The sequence below is a fragment of the Rhamphochromis longiceps genome, linkage group LG5 (assembly GCF_057381845.1).
Source record: "Rhamphochromis longiceps isolate RC_006_pf linkage group LG5, R_longiceps_female_GT1.1, whole genome shotgun sequence".
NCBI classification, from domain to species: Eukaryota; Metazoa; Chordata; class Actinopteri; order Cichliformes; family Cichlidae; genus Rhamphochromis; species Rhamphochromis longiceps.
The window spans coordinates 25,722,412-25,739,895 of NC_140561.1; the positions used below are offsets into that span (position 1 = coordinate 25,722,412).

General features: G+C 40.3%; 1 protein-coding gene across 2 annotated transcripts in view; it reads left to right on the forward strand.

Annotated features, from left to right (window-relative positions):
* Positions 1-17,484, forward strand: part of cacna2d2a (calcium channel, voltage-dependent, alpha 2/delta subunit 2a) — a 178,579-nt gene that overhangs the window by 45,491 nt on the left and 115,604 nt on the right. For both annotated transcript variants that reach the window (XM_085406895.1, XM_085406896.1), the window contains exon 3: positions 9,002-9,118. In XM_085406895.1, coding sequence (XP_085263021.1) covers positions 9,002-9,118 — 117 coding nt within the window. The remainder of the gene's footprint in view (positions 1-9,001; positions 9,119-17,484) is intronic.

The following is a 17,484-nucleotide window of genomic DNA, read 5'->3' on the forward strand; positions in this document are numbered from 1 at the left end:
TCCTCTTTACAAAAAAAGGACGGGCACCGCTTAACAGTCACATCCACATCTTGTCTGTTTTGATTGTAATTTTTATACTGTAAAATGCTGCTCAGAGCTGTCATGTCTGTGTATTATAAATGGGACTTAACCATGCCTCTAATCTTTCAGTGGGGGGGGACGACATCAATCATCGGCCTACTTTCGTGTCTATAAATGCATAAAATGATTTGTATTTGTTGCCTTTATATTGTGGTGATGTGAACTGCAGAAGCTGCCCTATATAGTGGGGGGAAATAAATAAGTTTAAGTACTCTTCCTGAATTCAATTTAACCCTTACCCTTTACTTGAGCTTCTTTTTTTTTTACTTGAGTTGTACCCTACAATATATTGGATTGAAAGAGTCCTACTCCACATCACCAGCCCTGGGTTTTAGCCCTGGGATTCAACATCACTTGAATTGGAAACCCCTGGGGTTGATTTACACAAAAATTGCTTTGGTCCTGCAGAAGGTAAAAATGTGGATTCCTCTAATAAATCTATTGTGACACAGAGTAAGTCAGATGCAAGTAGTATACTAAGTAGTGTTTTCTCTGGAAACATTAAGTAAAAATATAAAATAACTGCTTAATACTTTAATATAACAGTAGTTAAAGTAACTTAACCTTAGATCTCATCGTAAGCTGCACAATATTGTCAAATAGTAAAACTGAAAAATATTTTGGAACTGTAAGCAGCTGCTTTTTCACCGTGTAAGCACATCAGTAATTTCTATCCACTGATGCTGTTTCTGTCAAATGGAGTGCAACTAGTGAGTGCTCCAGCGATGCTCGGTGGAGTCTTTTTGTTTACTTTACATCACCAGCTGCTCATATCTCCTACTTCATAGTCAGGTTGTGCTCAAAGGTGTGCTTTTGTCTCCAGTGGTGAAACAAGTTTGCCGTTTCCACCTTTAGCGGGAACAGTTTTCTTGTATATTTTGCATAGCACTGTAGTTGTTTAGAAGTTGAAGGAGCTCCCTTTTTAGATACTAAGTCATCACGGGAGGTGACACGTGTCTCTTGCTCTCAAACAGGCTCCAGACAAGGATGAGGGACCATAAACTACACCAATGATATTGGGATATGACAGTTTTAGATCACGTAAGAATTTATACCAGTATTACTGCAGATGATGTAACATGGCAAAGTGTATTTTATTATGGGCAGTTGACAATGCAGTCAGGTAAGCATCCATTCAGATATAGTGTCATCTGAACCAAAATTCTACTTCCTTAAAAGACTGACTACAGTGACCACGAAAACAATGAGTCAGCCTTACGCAGCTATGCAGCGCTCACCTTTCCATTCGCACTGAAGGATTCTTAGTTTGTTCTTATATTTTCCAAATGTTCACATTATTGTCCCATTTAAATCAGTTTATATAACAATCTGTATTTTTATGCACATTAATCCTGATTGCAGTGGAAGGGAAGGGATTCTCCACATGATATATGTAAATATGCCAAACTGGAGCTCCAGGGGGGACTTTTAGTTTTAGTTTAGCTTTAGTATTTAGTGGTCTAAGTACTGCAAGAGCTACTGTGTAAAAATAGAAATAGATGAAAACATGGACAGGCTTTACTGCAGTATTTGAAGTGGAGAGTGTTGACCAGCATCAGTATTCAGTATTGAATTCAGTATTCTTGATTATATCTGAATAAAGTACTTATTTTGTATTTATTTTATATGAAACTAGACAAAACATATTCAAAAATCCAATTATGTGCATCAAGTACAGTTAAATTCACTACTCATATTGGTAGGCTTAGTTGGATTTCATAGCTATAGTTGGATTATAGATGCACAGCACATCAGTAAGTGAACAGACCTCTAATATTTCTGCTGTTATTTATTTTTACAAGCCCAGAGTGCCTGAAGTGGTTTGCCTCAGCTGAAACACTGCATATGATTTTCAGAAGAGTTGCCAGCGACTGCGTTTGTGTGTTTTTTTTCCTCCGGTAGCTGCCCCATTACCTGAGCGAGTCAAGCTCTAAAGCCCTCAAATATAATTTCACACAGGCTGATGTACTTATGGCCCTTCAGCGATGATGGTCACTCATCTCCAACCTCTAGGTAAAGGGTATTTAAAGCTCCTCAGGCCCTTCATGCCAGCATTACCATGCGCTGTCAGTCTACACCCAATACTCCTCCAGCACAATTCTCATTGGCCGGCCAGAGCTTAGTCTAGCTGACAGCGCTGCTCAATCCTCTCCCGGAGTAAACAGAAACCTCATCTGCTTGTTGAAGGAGATTGTAATGGCCAACCTGTCGGATAGATGAGTACCCTACAGTACTATCGGCCTTTATTTGTTGTGGTTTTTTATGAGTGTATGTACAGCGATGATGGAGATAAGTTTGCCTTTCATCAGGTAAACATAATAAAAAAGTAGAGAGAAACTGATACCAGCAGGGCTTATGTGACAGCAGGGCACGATTAAAAAAAATAGGCATAGGTCACCGGAGAAGGAGACATGATGTGTAGGTGGATACAGTGCAGCGGTGTCATGCTCATTTAAACTGAAAGAGCACTTGCCAGCACAGGTATATTTAACTGACATCTAATCTGTAGACTTATGTAAATATGGTCTTGAAGGGGCAAATGGATGAAATGATAATTACCATTAACCAGACAAACTTGAATAGCTGGAAAAAACTTATAATTTCAATGTATTTAACATATAATTAATTATTAAAATAGAATTTATTATGCATTTAGACAGCAGCGCTATGGGGAATGTTTAGTGAAGTAGATCAAATTTCACCACAAAGAGAGATCATGGTAATATGCGGTGCAGCACACACTAACCCTGTGAGGTGTTTTTCCTTGGCAAACAGCGGCGTGTATTATGGGCAACAGAATCCAAGTAGTTTGAGATTTTAGTAGGTGTTCTGCTTTTATTTTAGACCTGCACGTACCAACCTAATGTTTGCTGCACAAGCCAATTTTCATATATTTTGGACCAATGACAATAGTTGACTTAATTTCTTAATGGTTAGCCGACTCTGCGCTTTGAGGAGGTAATTAAGGAGTGCATTTTCCGACATGTCTGTTTGATGAGTATAGCAGTATAGCAGCAGACGCTGCACAATTATGCAGTCCATTTGAATGATTTTTAATTCCCTAAATGATGGCAGTTGCATTAGAGCAGTGTCTCTTTCCTGTAAAAATCCTCCCCAAAGCTATATTTTGATAAAGAGGATTCGCAAACGAGGAACGATAAAAACACTGACCTCACTATAAGTCGTGGCGGATAAAGTGATTTGGAATTTGTACATTAAGCATTATGAATTTTTATCGATCTCTCTCTTTGTGTTTTGTTTCAAGGATCAGGATAGAGAAAGTCCTGTTTGTAATGTCCCCGAGACTGCCATGAATCTTCCAGGGTGAGGCGGACCCAGAAAGTACTACCGCACATTAAGGGAATGAATATTGATTTAAAACCAAATTTGACATGGTTTTAAAATTGACTAGAAAAATGCATCACTTAAAAGAGTCAGGGGTTTGTAGTCTGTCAATGGAGCGGAAAAAATTCGCTTTTGTTTTATGGTTTAATAAGATTCCATTAACGGCTTCTTGCACCTTGGAGAAAAAAAAGGTCTGAAGCAGGGGTAATGAGTAATTTATCTGTGTGTGTGAATTCAGAGTGGGACAAAATAATGGTTTGGCGATATTTTCCAAGCTTCCTTTTTCAATATGGTATCAAAATCTGGTGCCCGATGCTGTTATTTCTTAACAAGTTCTTCAAAAAAGATTCCCACGGCAGCTTAACTCACCAGACTCACAAATTCATGACTCTTTCTTGTGGTCCTTATCAAACGAATGAGGGGATCGTCAATATAAGTTAACCAGAGAAGAAGAAAAACTCATAAGGATAAAATGGCAGACAACTTAAACAACTAATTGAATTGACATTTTATTTATGTCACCAAATGAGTTTCCTCCAAATGGTCTCTGGGCTGTGGAGCTCGGTATTCCTCGATATTGAAAGGAGCCAGCGGAGGTGTTTTGAGGATGCCTCCCAAGTGAGGTGTTTCTGGCATGTCCAACCCAGGGCAAACCCTGGACACGCTGGAAAGATTAAGACTCTCTGCTGGCTTGGAAGCTACTCGGTGTCCCTCCGAAGAGCTGGAAGAGGTGACTGGGGAGAAAAGTGATGTCTAAGCATCTCTGCTAATGACTGTTGTCTACATGTTGTAGCTGTTTACTGTCACCAGGGGGCAGTGTCACAAACAACCCATCTGTGGGACACTCTTGCTCGTTCTGTTCTTGGTCCTTGCCGATGTAGAGAAGAGTACGGTAGCTCCAAGAGGTCAAACAGACTGCAGCTGCAAATTATATGAATCATGCGATTACAACACATAATACCTTCATCATGTAATCCCTGACAACACTGATGAACCCTCGTGTTCTGGTTTCTGTCACTTCCACAGCTGGTTCGCCACATTATTATGTTCCCAGAAAGACTTCCGTTTTGTTTTGTGTGCTTTTGCAGGGTTTTTCTGTTTGCTGGTGTTAAGTAGCAGTCCATTTGACCTCTCAGGGCCACCGTAGAAGAGACCGTTATAACAAGCTGAGCTGAAGTAAAACCAGATATTAAAAACATCAAAAACATGTCACCTGCAGCCGTTGTCTGTGCTTCTTATGCTGTATTTTTTTTATTCTTGATGTTTTTTCAGGCTTCACTCTGAAGACTGCTCCTTTCTTTGTTCTGGCTCACCTTTCAACCAATCAGCATTTGACCAATGCACAGTGTCACCCATGTTTGAAGACGCTGTTTGTAGGTCAAATGTGTGGGCTGTTGTGTTTCTGGAGGACTGCACACAAGAATATTTGCATAGGGTGAAAACCCCTCCCTGTTGTCTCTCTGTGGCAAAATACCTTCAAATCAGACACAACCAATAGACCATAAATTTAGCATCACACTGCTGCACCTGTGACAGAGACCCGGATAGGGAGGTTTTTCTCCTCCAGGTTTAGATATGGTGACGCGTTACGTATAGCTATTTTGCAGTATTTTTAGTATCACGAAATTGCTGTATCATGGTCAAACTTTTATTGTGGGCAATGTATCACAATAATCTTGAACAGTGAGTGACTCTGTGGTGTGCCAAAAGAAGATTTCACCTTCACATTTCACTTTGTGTTGTTTGAAACTAAGCAAGATCCCTGGTGCTTGAGAGGGCGGCCAACTTAAACATCAGGCAATCTCAACAGAGTGCTCGGCTGGCATGGTTTTAGCTTCTCAGGCTTGCATGTTCAGTGGGCCAGTGGAGGGAGACTGCGTCTGGCTGCTTGCCCAGCTTTCAGCTTGACAGAGACGGATCAAATGGATGGCTGTGATTTCCTTTCCTAATTGTCCACAGCAACACATCAATCCAACAGAAATGGATTTTTTTTTTTAATTTCAAGCAAGAAATCGGAAGTTCATCAAGTCTTGAATAAATATGTGTTTGGTTTGTAAACGTTCAGTTTTAACCTTTGAGCAAAAAACATTAGTTTTGTTTATGTGCATAAATTTTTGCATCTGTTATTCCAGATATCAGCAGATACTGGGTGATTAGATTAGATCCAATATTTTAATAAATTTCTCTCAGTTCTAAAGTATACAACCACACAGGGGCAATGCAATAATAGCAGGTTGGACCCCTGGAAAGTCTGTAATAGTCAGCATTTGCGGTTGACTGGTGTACAAAAGATATGCATTAAAAAAAAGTACTACTGTTCATTTAGGAGCACTTTAGTCAAAAGAAAATTGGTATTTCCATTAGAAGCAATTTAGAGGCCTCTGTTCTGGAAGAGCATATCTCTCTGCCCTTCATAACCGGAAGCAGGCAGAGTAGCAGCAGCCAGAGCAGGAACCACTCAGTACAGAGGAGGCACGAAGGACAGCCTGTCAGACACAGCATAGAAAAGAGGGGCGGGGCTGTTGGTGGGTTTTGAAGCAGTTTGTAGATGTTCGGTAACTGTGGGCAGCTTAAATAGGACACCCTATTTGAGATTTGTCAAATACAGGGAGTGCAGAATTATTAGGCAAATGAGTATTTTGTCCACATCATCCTCTTCATGCATGTTGTCTTACTCCAAGCTGTATAGGCTCGAAAGCCTACTACCAATTAAGCATATTAGGTGATGTGCATCTCTGTAATGAGAAGGGGTGTGGTCTAATGACATCAACACCCTATATCAGGTGTGCATAATTATTAGGCAACGTCCTTTCCTTTGGCAAAATGGGTCAAAAGAAGGACTTGACAGGCTCAGAAAAGTCAAAAATAGTGAGATATCTTGCAGAGGGATGCAGCAGTCTCAAAATTGCAAAGCTTCTGAAGCGTGATCATCGAACAATCAAGCGTTTCATTCAAAATAGTCAACAGGGTCGCAAGAAGCGTGTGGAAAAACCAAGGCGCAAAATAACTGCCCATGAACTGAGAAAAGTCAAGCGTGCAGCTGCCAAGATGCCACTTGCCACCAGTTTGGCCATATTTCAGAGCTGCAACATCACTGGAGTGCCCAAAAGCACAAGGTGTGCAATACTCAGAGACATGGCCAAGGTAAGAAAGGCTGAAAGACGACCACCACTGAACAAGACACACACGCTGAAACGTCAAGACTGGGCCAAGAAATATCTCAAGACTGATTTTTCTAAGGTTTTATGGACTGATGAAATGAGAGTGAGTCTTGATGGGCCAGATGGATGGGCCCGTGGCTGGATTGGTAAAGGGCAGAGAGCTCCAGTCCGACTCAGACGCCAGCAAGGTGGAGTACTGGTTTGGGCTGGTATCATCAAAGATGAGCTTGTGGGGCCTTTTCGGGTTGAGGATGGAGTCAAGCTCAACTCCCAGTCCTACTGCCAGTTTCTGGAAGACACCTTCAAGCAGTGGTACAGGAAGAAGTCTGCATCCTTCAAGAAAAACATGATTTTCATGCAGGACAATGCTCCATCACACGCGTCCAAGTACTCCACAGCGTGGCTGGCAAGAAAGGGTATAAAAGAAGAAAAACTAATGACATGGCCTCCTTGTTCACCTGATCTGAACCCCATTGAGAACCTGTGGTCCATCATGAAATGTGAGATTTACAAGGAGGGAAAACAGTACACCTCTCTGAACAGTGTCTGGGAGGCTGTGGTTGCTGCTGCATGCAATGTTGATGGTGAACAGATCAAAACACTGACAGAATCCATGGATGGCAGGCTTTTGAGTGTCCTTGCAAAGAAAGGTGGCTATATTGGTCGCTGATTTGTTTTTGTTTTGTTTTTGAATGTCAGAAATGTATATTTGTGAATGTGGAGATGTTATATTGGTTTCACTGGTAAAAATAAATAATTGAAATGGGTATATATTTGTTTTTTGTTAAGTTGCCTAATAATTATGCACAGTAATAGTCACCTGCACACACAGATATCCCCCTAAAATAGCTCAAACTAAAAACTACTTCCAAAAACATTCAGCTTTGATATTAATGAGTTTTTTTGGGTTCATTGAGAACATGGTTGTTGTTCAATAATAAAATTATTCCTCAAAAATACAACTTGCCTAATAATTCTGCACTCCCTGTAGAAATATAGGAAGGCTTCAGTTCAGTCATCTGCTGATGTGGGCTGACAGATCACTGAGATCAGATGATCTGGTGGGGGTTGCGTTAACCTTGACTTTATGGTCTGCCACCTTTGATTTTAAACCAGTCTGAAGCCTTGCTGAAAAAACAACAGGAAAAAATCAATCTCTAAAAACAAGATGATGAGTATTTAAGAAGCAGCTACTTGAGCCCAATGCTGCACCCTGCTGACTGCTGTTTTTAAGAAGATTTGGAAATTTTCTAATTAATTTTAGACATCTTAGCATCTCCTGAATTAGTTATGACAGCTTGTGTTCATGCTGCGTCAGATCCCCTTTTCTGTATTGTGGAGCTTAACATGCACCTTCATTTTATAATTGATTTGCATGCACGGTGATATGTCCTTATTTATGAAGAGTTTAGTATAAACTAAATTATTACCGATTCTTAGCTTTCAGTATGTGATTGACTGATTGAGGAAGTCAGTAGTACCAGTGAGGCCAGCTAAACACCCTGCAAATGCAGCATTTCAGGCTGACATGACTCTAATTGCTTTAACATATTCAACAACAACAACAACAGGCTTCTTTTTGGGCTTCCTTCAAAAGAACTATACAAAATGGTTTTATGGAGTGAAAATGGGTCTTGTGGTGTCTTAGGGCAGCAGGATAAGTGGTAATCCCTCGGGTGGTGCTCTGTTGTAGTCTACAGATCCTATAGAGAGCTCTGGCTGCTGAGTCAGCCTTCACAATTCTTCCAGGGGAGCAGACTAATCTCTGTAGCACCGTCCCTTTAAGCGGCCCAAGTATGCACAGTTCTACCTCGGGATATCCGTCCTTATCAAACATCCCATTCCCTGGTGGCATCCAAAGCTGATTTTCTATGTGTTTTGCAATGTCCGTCGCTGTTTTAAGTGTTCTTGATTGATTGCTAATTGCTGATTTAGTATAAGTACAATTCCCTTTTTCACATAATCTTCTAGTGATCATAAATTATGCATCTAGATTGATTAAAGTTAATCTGTAGCTAACACAATGGATTGAACTGCAGATATTTGGTCAGCAAGTTGTGAATACCTCTGCTTGTCTCAGAGTTAGAGGCCTAAAGGGTTAACACAGTCGAAATACAAGGTGCTCACCCAGTGGTGAGAATCCGCTGGAGTTTGTGTTTATTTAATTTGAGCCTAACTGCCAGATGCAGCTAGCTAAGTGCTTTGCCATTAAGGCTCTGTTCTGTGTTTAATTCTGCTACAGTGCCGAGGCTTACTGGCATAATGGCAGGTTCCTTACTGCCTGCTCTATAGTAAATGTTTACCATTCTCTGTGCTACATTGTGAATAGGGCAACCTGCTCCTCTGTGATACTCTTAATTAAACAAATGTCTCCAATAACCCGACCTTTGATTCCCCGTGTTTTCTTTTTGCAGATTTATAACGAGAAGAAGAGCCAGTTTGAAATCAAGCGAAACAACCCCAGGGATTTGGTGGAGAGGGTGGCACGGGACATCTCCAAGCTGCTCAACAGCAAGAGAAAAGCCCTGGAGGTAAGAGGATGATGCTCCACATGTATTAAAACATCTGTGCACAAACACATGCTATGCCCCACTGCACACATACATGGTGAGTGTTTTAGATTCTTCTGAAAGGTGAACCTTCTGTGCATACAAATGCATCCGCTGCCGTTATATTTTTCAGTGCCAGCACTCTGAAAGCTCAATTTAATTAATTAAGACTTGCTTGAAGAATCTCCTGCTTTTGTAAATCAGAGTTAGCTGTGATGGATCTAAGGAGTTTTAGGCACGCATTACAATAACGATGTCTTTTTTTGGCTGTGACTACAAATGCTAAATACTTGACAGAAACATATTGGTCAATCATCCATAATTGAATAGTTTCCTGCACATTATAAATGATGCATTGTTTTTATGTTGCAGTTAATCTTTCCTCCTACTTACTTCAAAACAACGGATTTTCTTTAAATTTGATGGAAAAAGCTGCATAGTTTTTCTTTACAGTTAAAATACAGTTTGAGCTAATTATATTTTGTCGACAACTGAGGTAACCGTATTCATGCTTTGTTTTTCAAATTAGTTTTGAGGGGTTTTATTTTTCTGTTAAATGTTGAAGGCGTATATTCTGAAATATAGTTTGTATGGTGTGTGAGAAGGTTATCATTTCAATGTCCCGCATTTTAGGATGTAATTATTACCACTGTTATGCTCAGGCAGTGCTGTGATTAGTTAAAAATGTGTTTCACTCTCCCAGTGGGAAACCTCTAACCCAGAGGAGAAGGGGGTGGTTGGGGAATAAACGCCAAGAAGATGAGTGGCAAGTAGGTAAATGAGAAAGTGGAGATGGTTAATTTTTTTAATTTAAATAGACAGAGATAAAGTAAAAGACTGTTTGTAAAATCCACCATTTCAGAATTAGTCCAATCTAATGTCTCCTGTTTAGTATTTTGTTTTGCTGAGCAGAAATATGTTGAAAAATTGTGAAAAACTCGTCACCGCTCGTTCCTGTTTGGTTTAAAGGAGCCAGACTTTCTCGCTCTTAATTAAATGCAATAGAACTATTGAGCAATAGTTCCTCAGGTTCCCTGAAGGTCATTCAAAGGTTTTCTTTGCACATTGGCTGCTTTTTCACTCACTTTCTGTTCAGTCCCTGTACATGACTATTTTCTGAGGAAGGGTTTTAGTTTGATAGGGCCACTTAACACTGGCCTGTGAATCATAAAACACACATGAACCCAATAACAGACATCTTAGCAAATTGTATCTGAAGGTACTTTGTTACCCTGTTGCAATAAAAAAAAAGCCAAACATTAACATAGTTTGACAGACATAAAATAATCTTATTACATCAAGCAGATGATTATTAAAGAGGTATTAATCTAAAATGATGAATCAATATTTGAACATTTTTATTCAAATTGTCATCAGTATGTAAAGAGGTCAGGATAGAGTTACAATAGACAGTGACAATGATCCAGACACACTGTCAGTGCAGTAAAAAGATAGCTGTGTAGAAAAGCACACAGTGGAACGCTATCAGTCATGGATTGGCCTTCCCAGAGCTGAGACCTCAACATTATTGAAGCAGTATGGGATCATCTTGACAGAGAACAGAACAAAAAAAGCTAAAAACCAAAGAAGAGCTTTAAATGTCCTTCAGAAAAGCCCGGAGAGCAATCCCTGAAGACCACTTAAAGCAATTACAAGAAAGCTGCCTAAAAGAGTTCAGGCTGTGTTGAAAAGTAGTCGGAGCTAAATGTTGACTTTGAGGCTCATCACACGTAGAGTGGTGCAAACACTGTTTTTGCTTTATATGTTGCATTTCTAGTTATACTTGCACGTTTCAATAAATTGCTGCACCTTATTTCCATTTTCCCAGCAAAATATAAAGAAACAAGTGTTGGCTCAAGAATTTTGCACTTTACTGTAGTTCTCCAAACCTTGCCTTAGATGGAGCACACTGTGTGTGGGTATGTACAAGATATACTTTGACTTTAGTCCATATGGCACATCATTTAAAGATGGAGGTGACCGAGGGACTGTCTGCTTTCCTTCCCTCTGTCTCTGCCCAAATACGGTCACTCAAGGCCAAAGCAGTGATATTTATGAAGTCCTCTGAAGGAGCAGAAGTGTATATCTTTTAAGAGCATGAGGTCTTGTGGGAAGTGAGGCACATTCATGCTAAGGAGCAAAAGTTTCTCAAAGGCACGGTTAATTCTGCAGCTTGGATCCTTAAAGCGAAGAAAACGTAACTGTAGGTCTCCTGTGGTCATGTCCAGGATTGAATTTGGAATGGCAAAAACCCTCTTCATCCTTTTTTTTTTTGGACTATACCCCCCACCTTAACCCCTTCCACCTTCCTCAACACACACACATGCACGCACATGTACGGACACACACACTGAAGCCCCACACCCCCGCCCTAACTTCCACAGGCCACGCTGTCACCTCACATCCTGTCTGGGAGATTCAGACTCAGGAGGGAGGAAATGAGGTGAAAAAAGAGAAGGTCTGGAATGAGAATGTCTCCCTGAGGCGTGGAAAAATCAAGAAAATGATGTTCAGAAATTCATAGATTTGAAAATGAGCAGCCAGCGAGAGGGAAGGAAAGAGGGAGCAGGAGGGGTAGGAAGGGAGAGAAAGAGTGTGCAAAAAAAATAAAAAATAATCGGAAGAAGAAAGCAGGTGGACGGGAAAAAAAGGGAGTCGGATGATTAAAGGGAAAGAAGAAATGGAGTGATTATGGCATCATAAAACATAAATGTTAACACAAAGTATGCAACAAGCTAATATGTTTCATTTAGGCAGGTTATGATTTCTTCATTATTATTATTTTAGCTAAAACTGAAAATTCAAGACTGTAGGGCAAATAAATTCATGTGGACTTATTATTCATACAGGGAGGAAAGTGAAAGCCATGTCTTAATGCAGTCTGTAGATAAGAAAGTCTCAAACTCCGCTCAGCGCGCCGTTGACAGCGTTTTATATTCCAGCCTGTTTCTACCCCCTGTAATGGTTATTTAGTTCCAAATATTCCCTGCCACACATTTAAAAAATGAGGAAATGTGTGCGTGTGTGCGCGCACGTGTGTGTTTGCGTGCACGAAGAAATTATTCTCCTGCAACCTATTTAAATAATGCTTCGGGTGCTTCGTTGTAATTCATGTTTATATTACTAATGAGAAAATGCACATTGACTCTAAACACTGGTTACTGATATATAAGGGAGAGCGAAGCCTTTCTCACTGCTCAGCATTGACTTGATTCGGCCTAAATTCCTAAATTAGCAGCACATTTATTCATTTAAGTGCTCCGGTTGTATAGTTGTAAAGGTGTGAAGCAAAATAAATCAGTCTACTGAGTTTTTATTTGTTTTGTTTTCTAATTCTTACTTTCTTTACCTGCGAGAGCTAACACTCGTACAGGTATATTTGGGTAACATGGTGATGCAGTGTTTAGCACTGTCATTTCACAGAAAGACGGTTCCTGGTTCGAATCTCCTGCTCAGCTGACGCTTTTCCTGTCTATACGTTCTCCCTATGCGTGTGTGGGTTTCCTCCCACAGGCCATTGACACATGCCTGTAAGGTTAATTGGCAATCAGGCGTTTGAAGTGTATAAAATAAAGCGTTGGATGAATATATGCTTGAAATTTATGGCAGATGGAATGTTTTTGGTCTTCAGGTTTTTAACTTTAATGTCTAGTAGCGTGATGTATGCCTGCGTTCATACAGCTATTGTCAAAATAGGTATTTAAATATGTATTATTTAAAGTGCACTGTACTCAGTCTACCCCATTCTAAAAATGGAAGCGATATAAGCTGACTTACTTTTTTGTCAAAAGCCTCTCCGTGTTTATTCTTTTCCTTCCCTTGTCTTAATCTCCTCCTTTGAATGTATCTGTCTGCTCTCCCTCTCTTGCCTCTGGCTTCAGCCATCTCCTCAAACAATGATCTGATTCTACGGTCTGTGCCAAAATTAAAATGTGGCAAAAACCTTCAACAAGCTGAAAGGCTCGCATGTTGCCGGTGGACAGCTGTCTTTTTTTTTTGTGCACGAGGTACGTTGAAATTTGATACAAGAGTTTTCTCTCTCTGATGTTTTTTTTTTTTTTTTAATTTCAGTGACTTTTTGACTTGAACCTGACATCTAGACAGTTACTTTTTATTTGAGGGGTACAAGTATTTGTGTTTGGACTTTTTCCTGTTTTATGTGAGCTCCAACTTTTTGCTTAATGCGCATTCGAAGATATAAAAGATGTCCTTGTTCACTTGTACTCATATGAAACTAATGTATGTTAGAAGACTTTGGAAACACTTTATTTTATGCGCTGGTAATTTCTGAGTACTAGCCGCATAATTTCCTAGAATTTACTTTTCATTACAGAGAAAATCAAAACAGTTTTCACTTGACAGACTTCCATTTAGCTATTTCCAATTAGTGACATAACCTGTAGCGTCATCTAGTCTATATGCCGAGCACAAACTGTGAAAAGTTTTCTGTGGGTAAGCATGCAGTTTACTTACTCAACATGCTGTATATGGTAGATGAATTCTCCGATAATAAGCTGATGATACAAGCACATTTACTTAATGTTGTATTTGTAGAATAAAGTAAGGCAAATGACACCTTAATAGAAAAGCATAAACTTTATTTATAAGGTGCTTTAAAACAACAAGTATACGAAATAAAAATACCCCCAAAATAAAGTGTGTTAGGCTGTTTTGTCTCCATGCTCCACGCTCCAGCTTCAATACCTTTACAATAATTCTCCAAGTCTCTGGATTTCTACAGGAGTGAAACACCAAAAATTTAGTGACCACAAGATCCACGGCAGTCAGTGAAACCGTAATCTCAGGCGAGACCACTCCCTTTTAGGATACAAATGCTTCATCAAGGGACAAAGGTCATCAATTCTTAGCAACCTTGCATTGATTCTTGATAAGTGATCAAGTGGGCCAGAAGTGTGCCAACTAAATAACCCTATCAGTATAACAGTGGCGCTGGATTCTCTCACCGTGACGGTCAACAGTTCAAGCCTGTAGTGTTGTTTCAGTAAATACACACGTGCACCAACCCACTTGTCAAGAATATGTTGAAGGATGACTCATTTGACATATCACTATTTTCCACATTTCTGTAGAACAGTGCCTTTTTATTTGCACCAGTGAACTCTCAAATGTGCACTCGTCTTTGTAATGAGGGGTGTATGCACTGCGAGCCTCCTTTAATATTCCTCTTGGTGTAATTTTTGACGAACTCTTCTTATTGGCCGTCTGATCACGTCCCGCTCTGACATTCTCATTCACCTGAGGAAGAGTCGATCTTCCGTTATTCTAATTCACGAGTATCGCACGCATCGAATGTGAAATGTGGACCACGATTTACACTAATTCTCCACTAGCCGTGTTCATAGATTATAAATGGAGATTTCAATTAAGTCGGGAGTACGATTGACACGCTGGCCAGCCGAGCACTCTTTGAGGTTGAAGCTTCAGCCATCAGAACCCAAATAATGAAACTCTTCTGCAATGTGACATAGATTTTTTTACCCTTTCAATCTTGATATAAAATCAGTATCATATGGGCCTCTTTTGCATTTTATTCATACCCCACCCAGTACATGATCCAAAGTTAACTCTTTGTACCAGGGAGAGCATCCGTGTAAATGAATCTGGATTCATTTATTCGTTTATTTATTTATTTTTATTATGGTTTTTCCTTTAATTTGTCAGATCTTGTCATATTCATTTTATTTCCCTGAATCAGACACATTTGGATCATATTCAAACTAGTATTTATAATTAGTATCATCTAAAAATGCAAATAAGATGAGCTACAGGTTGGAGTAACTGTGTAACTGTTTAAACTTTCACTTTGGCTTGATTATCTGAGATCACATTTACTGAAATGTTGCAGTAGCATCTGAACTCCCCAGTGTGTGCATGTGCACGTCTGTCTGCTTAATATCTTCATTGTGTCTGCCTATATGTTTGTGCATGTGTTATCTGAGCAACAGGCTCACGCCTGACTGATACTGCAAGTGTCAGTCTGACAGGCCTTTTAACCCAGAGCAGCCAAAGAGAACACAGCCCTTCATGTAATCTGTCATGTGTATAAAGCCAAACAGGTGTGATAGACCTCCCAGACTGATGCTAGCTCTCATACCTTCCATTGCCCCTCGCTGTGATGCGCCATATCATTGCCACAGAGTCCTGAGATCAGTGGGGCCCTTTAGAACCAGCTGAAACGGGAAAATATCCTGTATGCTGTCAAAGATAGGCAGAGTCGAGCTGTCAGTCAGGCTTCTGCTGGGACTTTTTAGTCTCTGTAAGGGAAGACAAGGCCACGAGCCACAGGCAGAGATCATTCTACATTCCCATCAGCTGTTGCTCAGCAAAACTACCATTGTCAAAGCTCTTGAGTTATGATTTCACAGAGGAGACTGGTGAAATAGAAAAAGGGACTAAGGTTGGTCTAATCCAATTACACAGATCTCAAAACTATTCCAATACCTCTTATAGGCTGAAGGATGAGTGCCTCTGGCCTGCTGGCTGTTTGATAGAAACACACCCAACACTTTGCTGGGATAGTTTTGGGGTTGGGATAGTCAGAAAATGAAAGCATGGAAATGATGTAGAAAGCAAAGGGACAGTGTAAAGATTAAGTTTAAAAAACAAACTAAAAGTGGAAGCAGACTTAGGCAGCAAGTGCAGAGATATAATTCAAGTAAAAAAAAAAGACAAAAACAATAATAATTTGTGGCTCACTTCACTGCTCTGGAAAACAAATATGTGTGAAGTGGCCACTTCTGACGGCAGCTCTCTCTCCACGTTGCTCACACCTTCTGAAGGAAAGACCTGTCCTCTCCACTCCAGCGTCACTAAAAGCAGTAGAGAGCTTGTCAGTGCCATCACCACCACCTGTTCACTCACTTGGCTGGCACCGCCCCTTGAGCTCACTGCGCCACACCTCCCCTGCAGCTGAGCCACACCTCCGCCACAATATGATTTAGTCTGAAGTTGACAGCAGATGTGCAACAAGCATCTTTTTGACCAAAGTTAAACTGATGTGTGATGCCGTTCCACCTGGCACGTTCACACCTGACGTATAGCTTTTCGAGGAGCTCTGCTGATGTCTTGCTAAAAGATCATCTACAGCATTCACAGCATCTAAACTTTTTTCCTGTTTGATAGCGTCTGTGTCAGTAATACAGTTCAGTGTGTTATCACATGTTGTATAGACTGACTTAATCCTACCTGTCACACTGGGGGAAGCAGTGGTTGGAGACCTAAAAATTATTGTGACCATGTGCAATGAACTTGTGATCTTGTTGCCTTTGAAATTGTTGCTTAGAAGACGAGAAAATGGTCTCAGCTGCCATCTTCAAAGCAACTTTGGTCTGCCAAGATGGTAATAAAATGTTGGGGCAATGAGACAGAGTCAGTCTGCTGTTAGTTTGGACTAAATTGGATCATGCAATTTGTGATAAACTGGTGAAAATCACAAAACTGTTGTCTTTCATACACACAGAAATTCATATTAACTACATACATTTAGAGTCCAGAGAAGCTCACACATTTATGACAGAACTTTAGAAAGTTTTCCACAAATAGTCACACGATAACAGCAGGACAAAATGTGTCAGACTGAGTCACCTACTGCAAAGAGATACAGTTTCAGCCATTATGCAGATGTACTGTTTATAAGGTTGTTGATACCTGCAGTCAGCTGAGACTCAAGAAGCCACTTAGATGAGTGATGAAACGATCCTCCCACTGAAAACGCTACACCTATACGTCCAGATGAAAAGAATCAGCTCTTTGTGATTTCCTTACCTGGATGATTGAGCGTGCATTGACTTAGATGTTTTGCGACTTTGCGGTCATGCTGATAGTGATTGTGAAAGATTGCAGGAGAGCTCAGATTGGACACTGTGCAGGGAAAACAAAAGAGTTCTTGACAGAATTAATCAATCGGACTGCATGGCCCTCCGTCTCTTTACTAACCATGGAAACCAAGACGACACAGGGATGGGGAGGGATCATCCGCTCCGAGTCATCTGTCATCATATTGCATCCATAAATAATTCACTAAGACAATGACTCTCATGCATGGCTCTCACTGACAACATGCATGCTGAAAGTAGTGTCAGCGTGCACGTGTTGACACAGGTGTGACCATTTGGACCTGCTCAGAGTTAAAATGAAGTATACTGACATTTTTACAGTGCTTAAAAATTACATCTGAAATACCCACTGGTATTTCTGCCAAAGAGACCGCGAATTACCGCTCACACTGAACAGTCATCAAACTGCAAAAAGGCAGCAGCAAGTTGTTGGTCAGCAGCTTTCTTCTTCTGTGACCTTGTTTTCAAGTCAATCATTCTGATGGTTTTGTA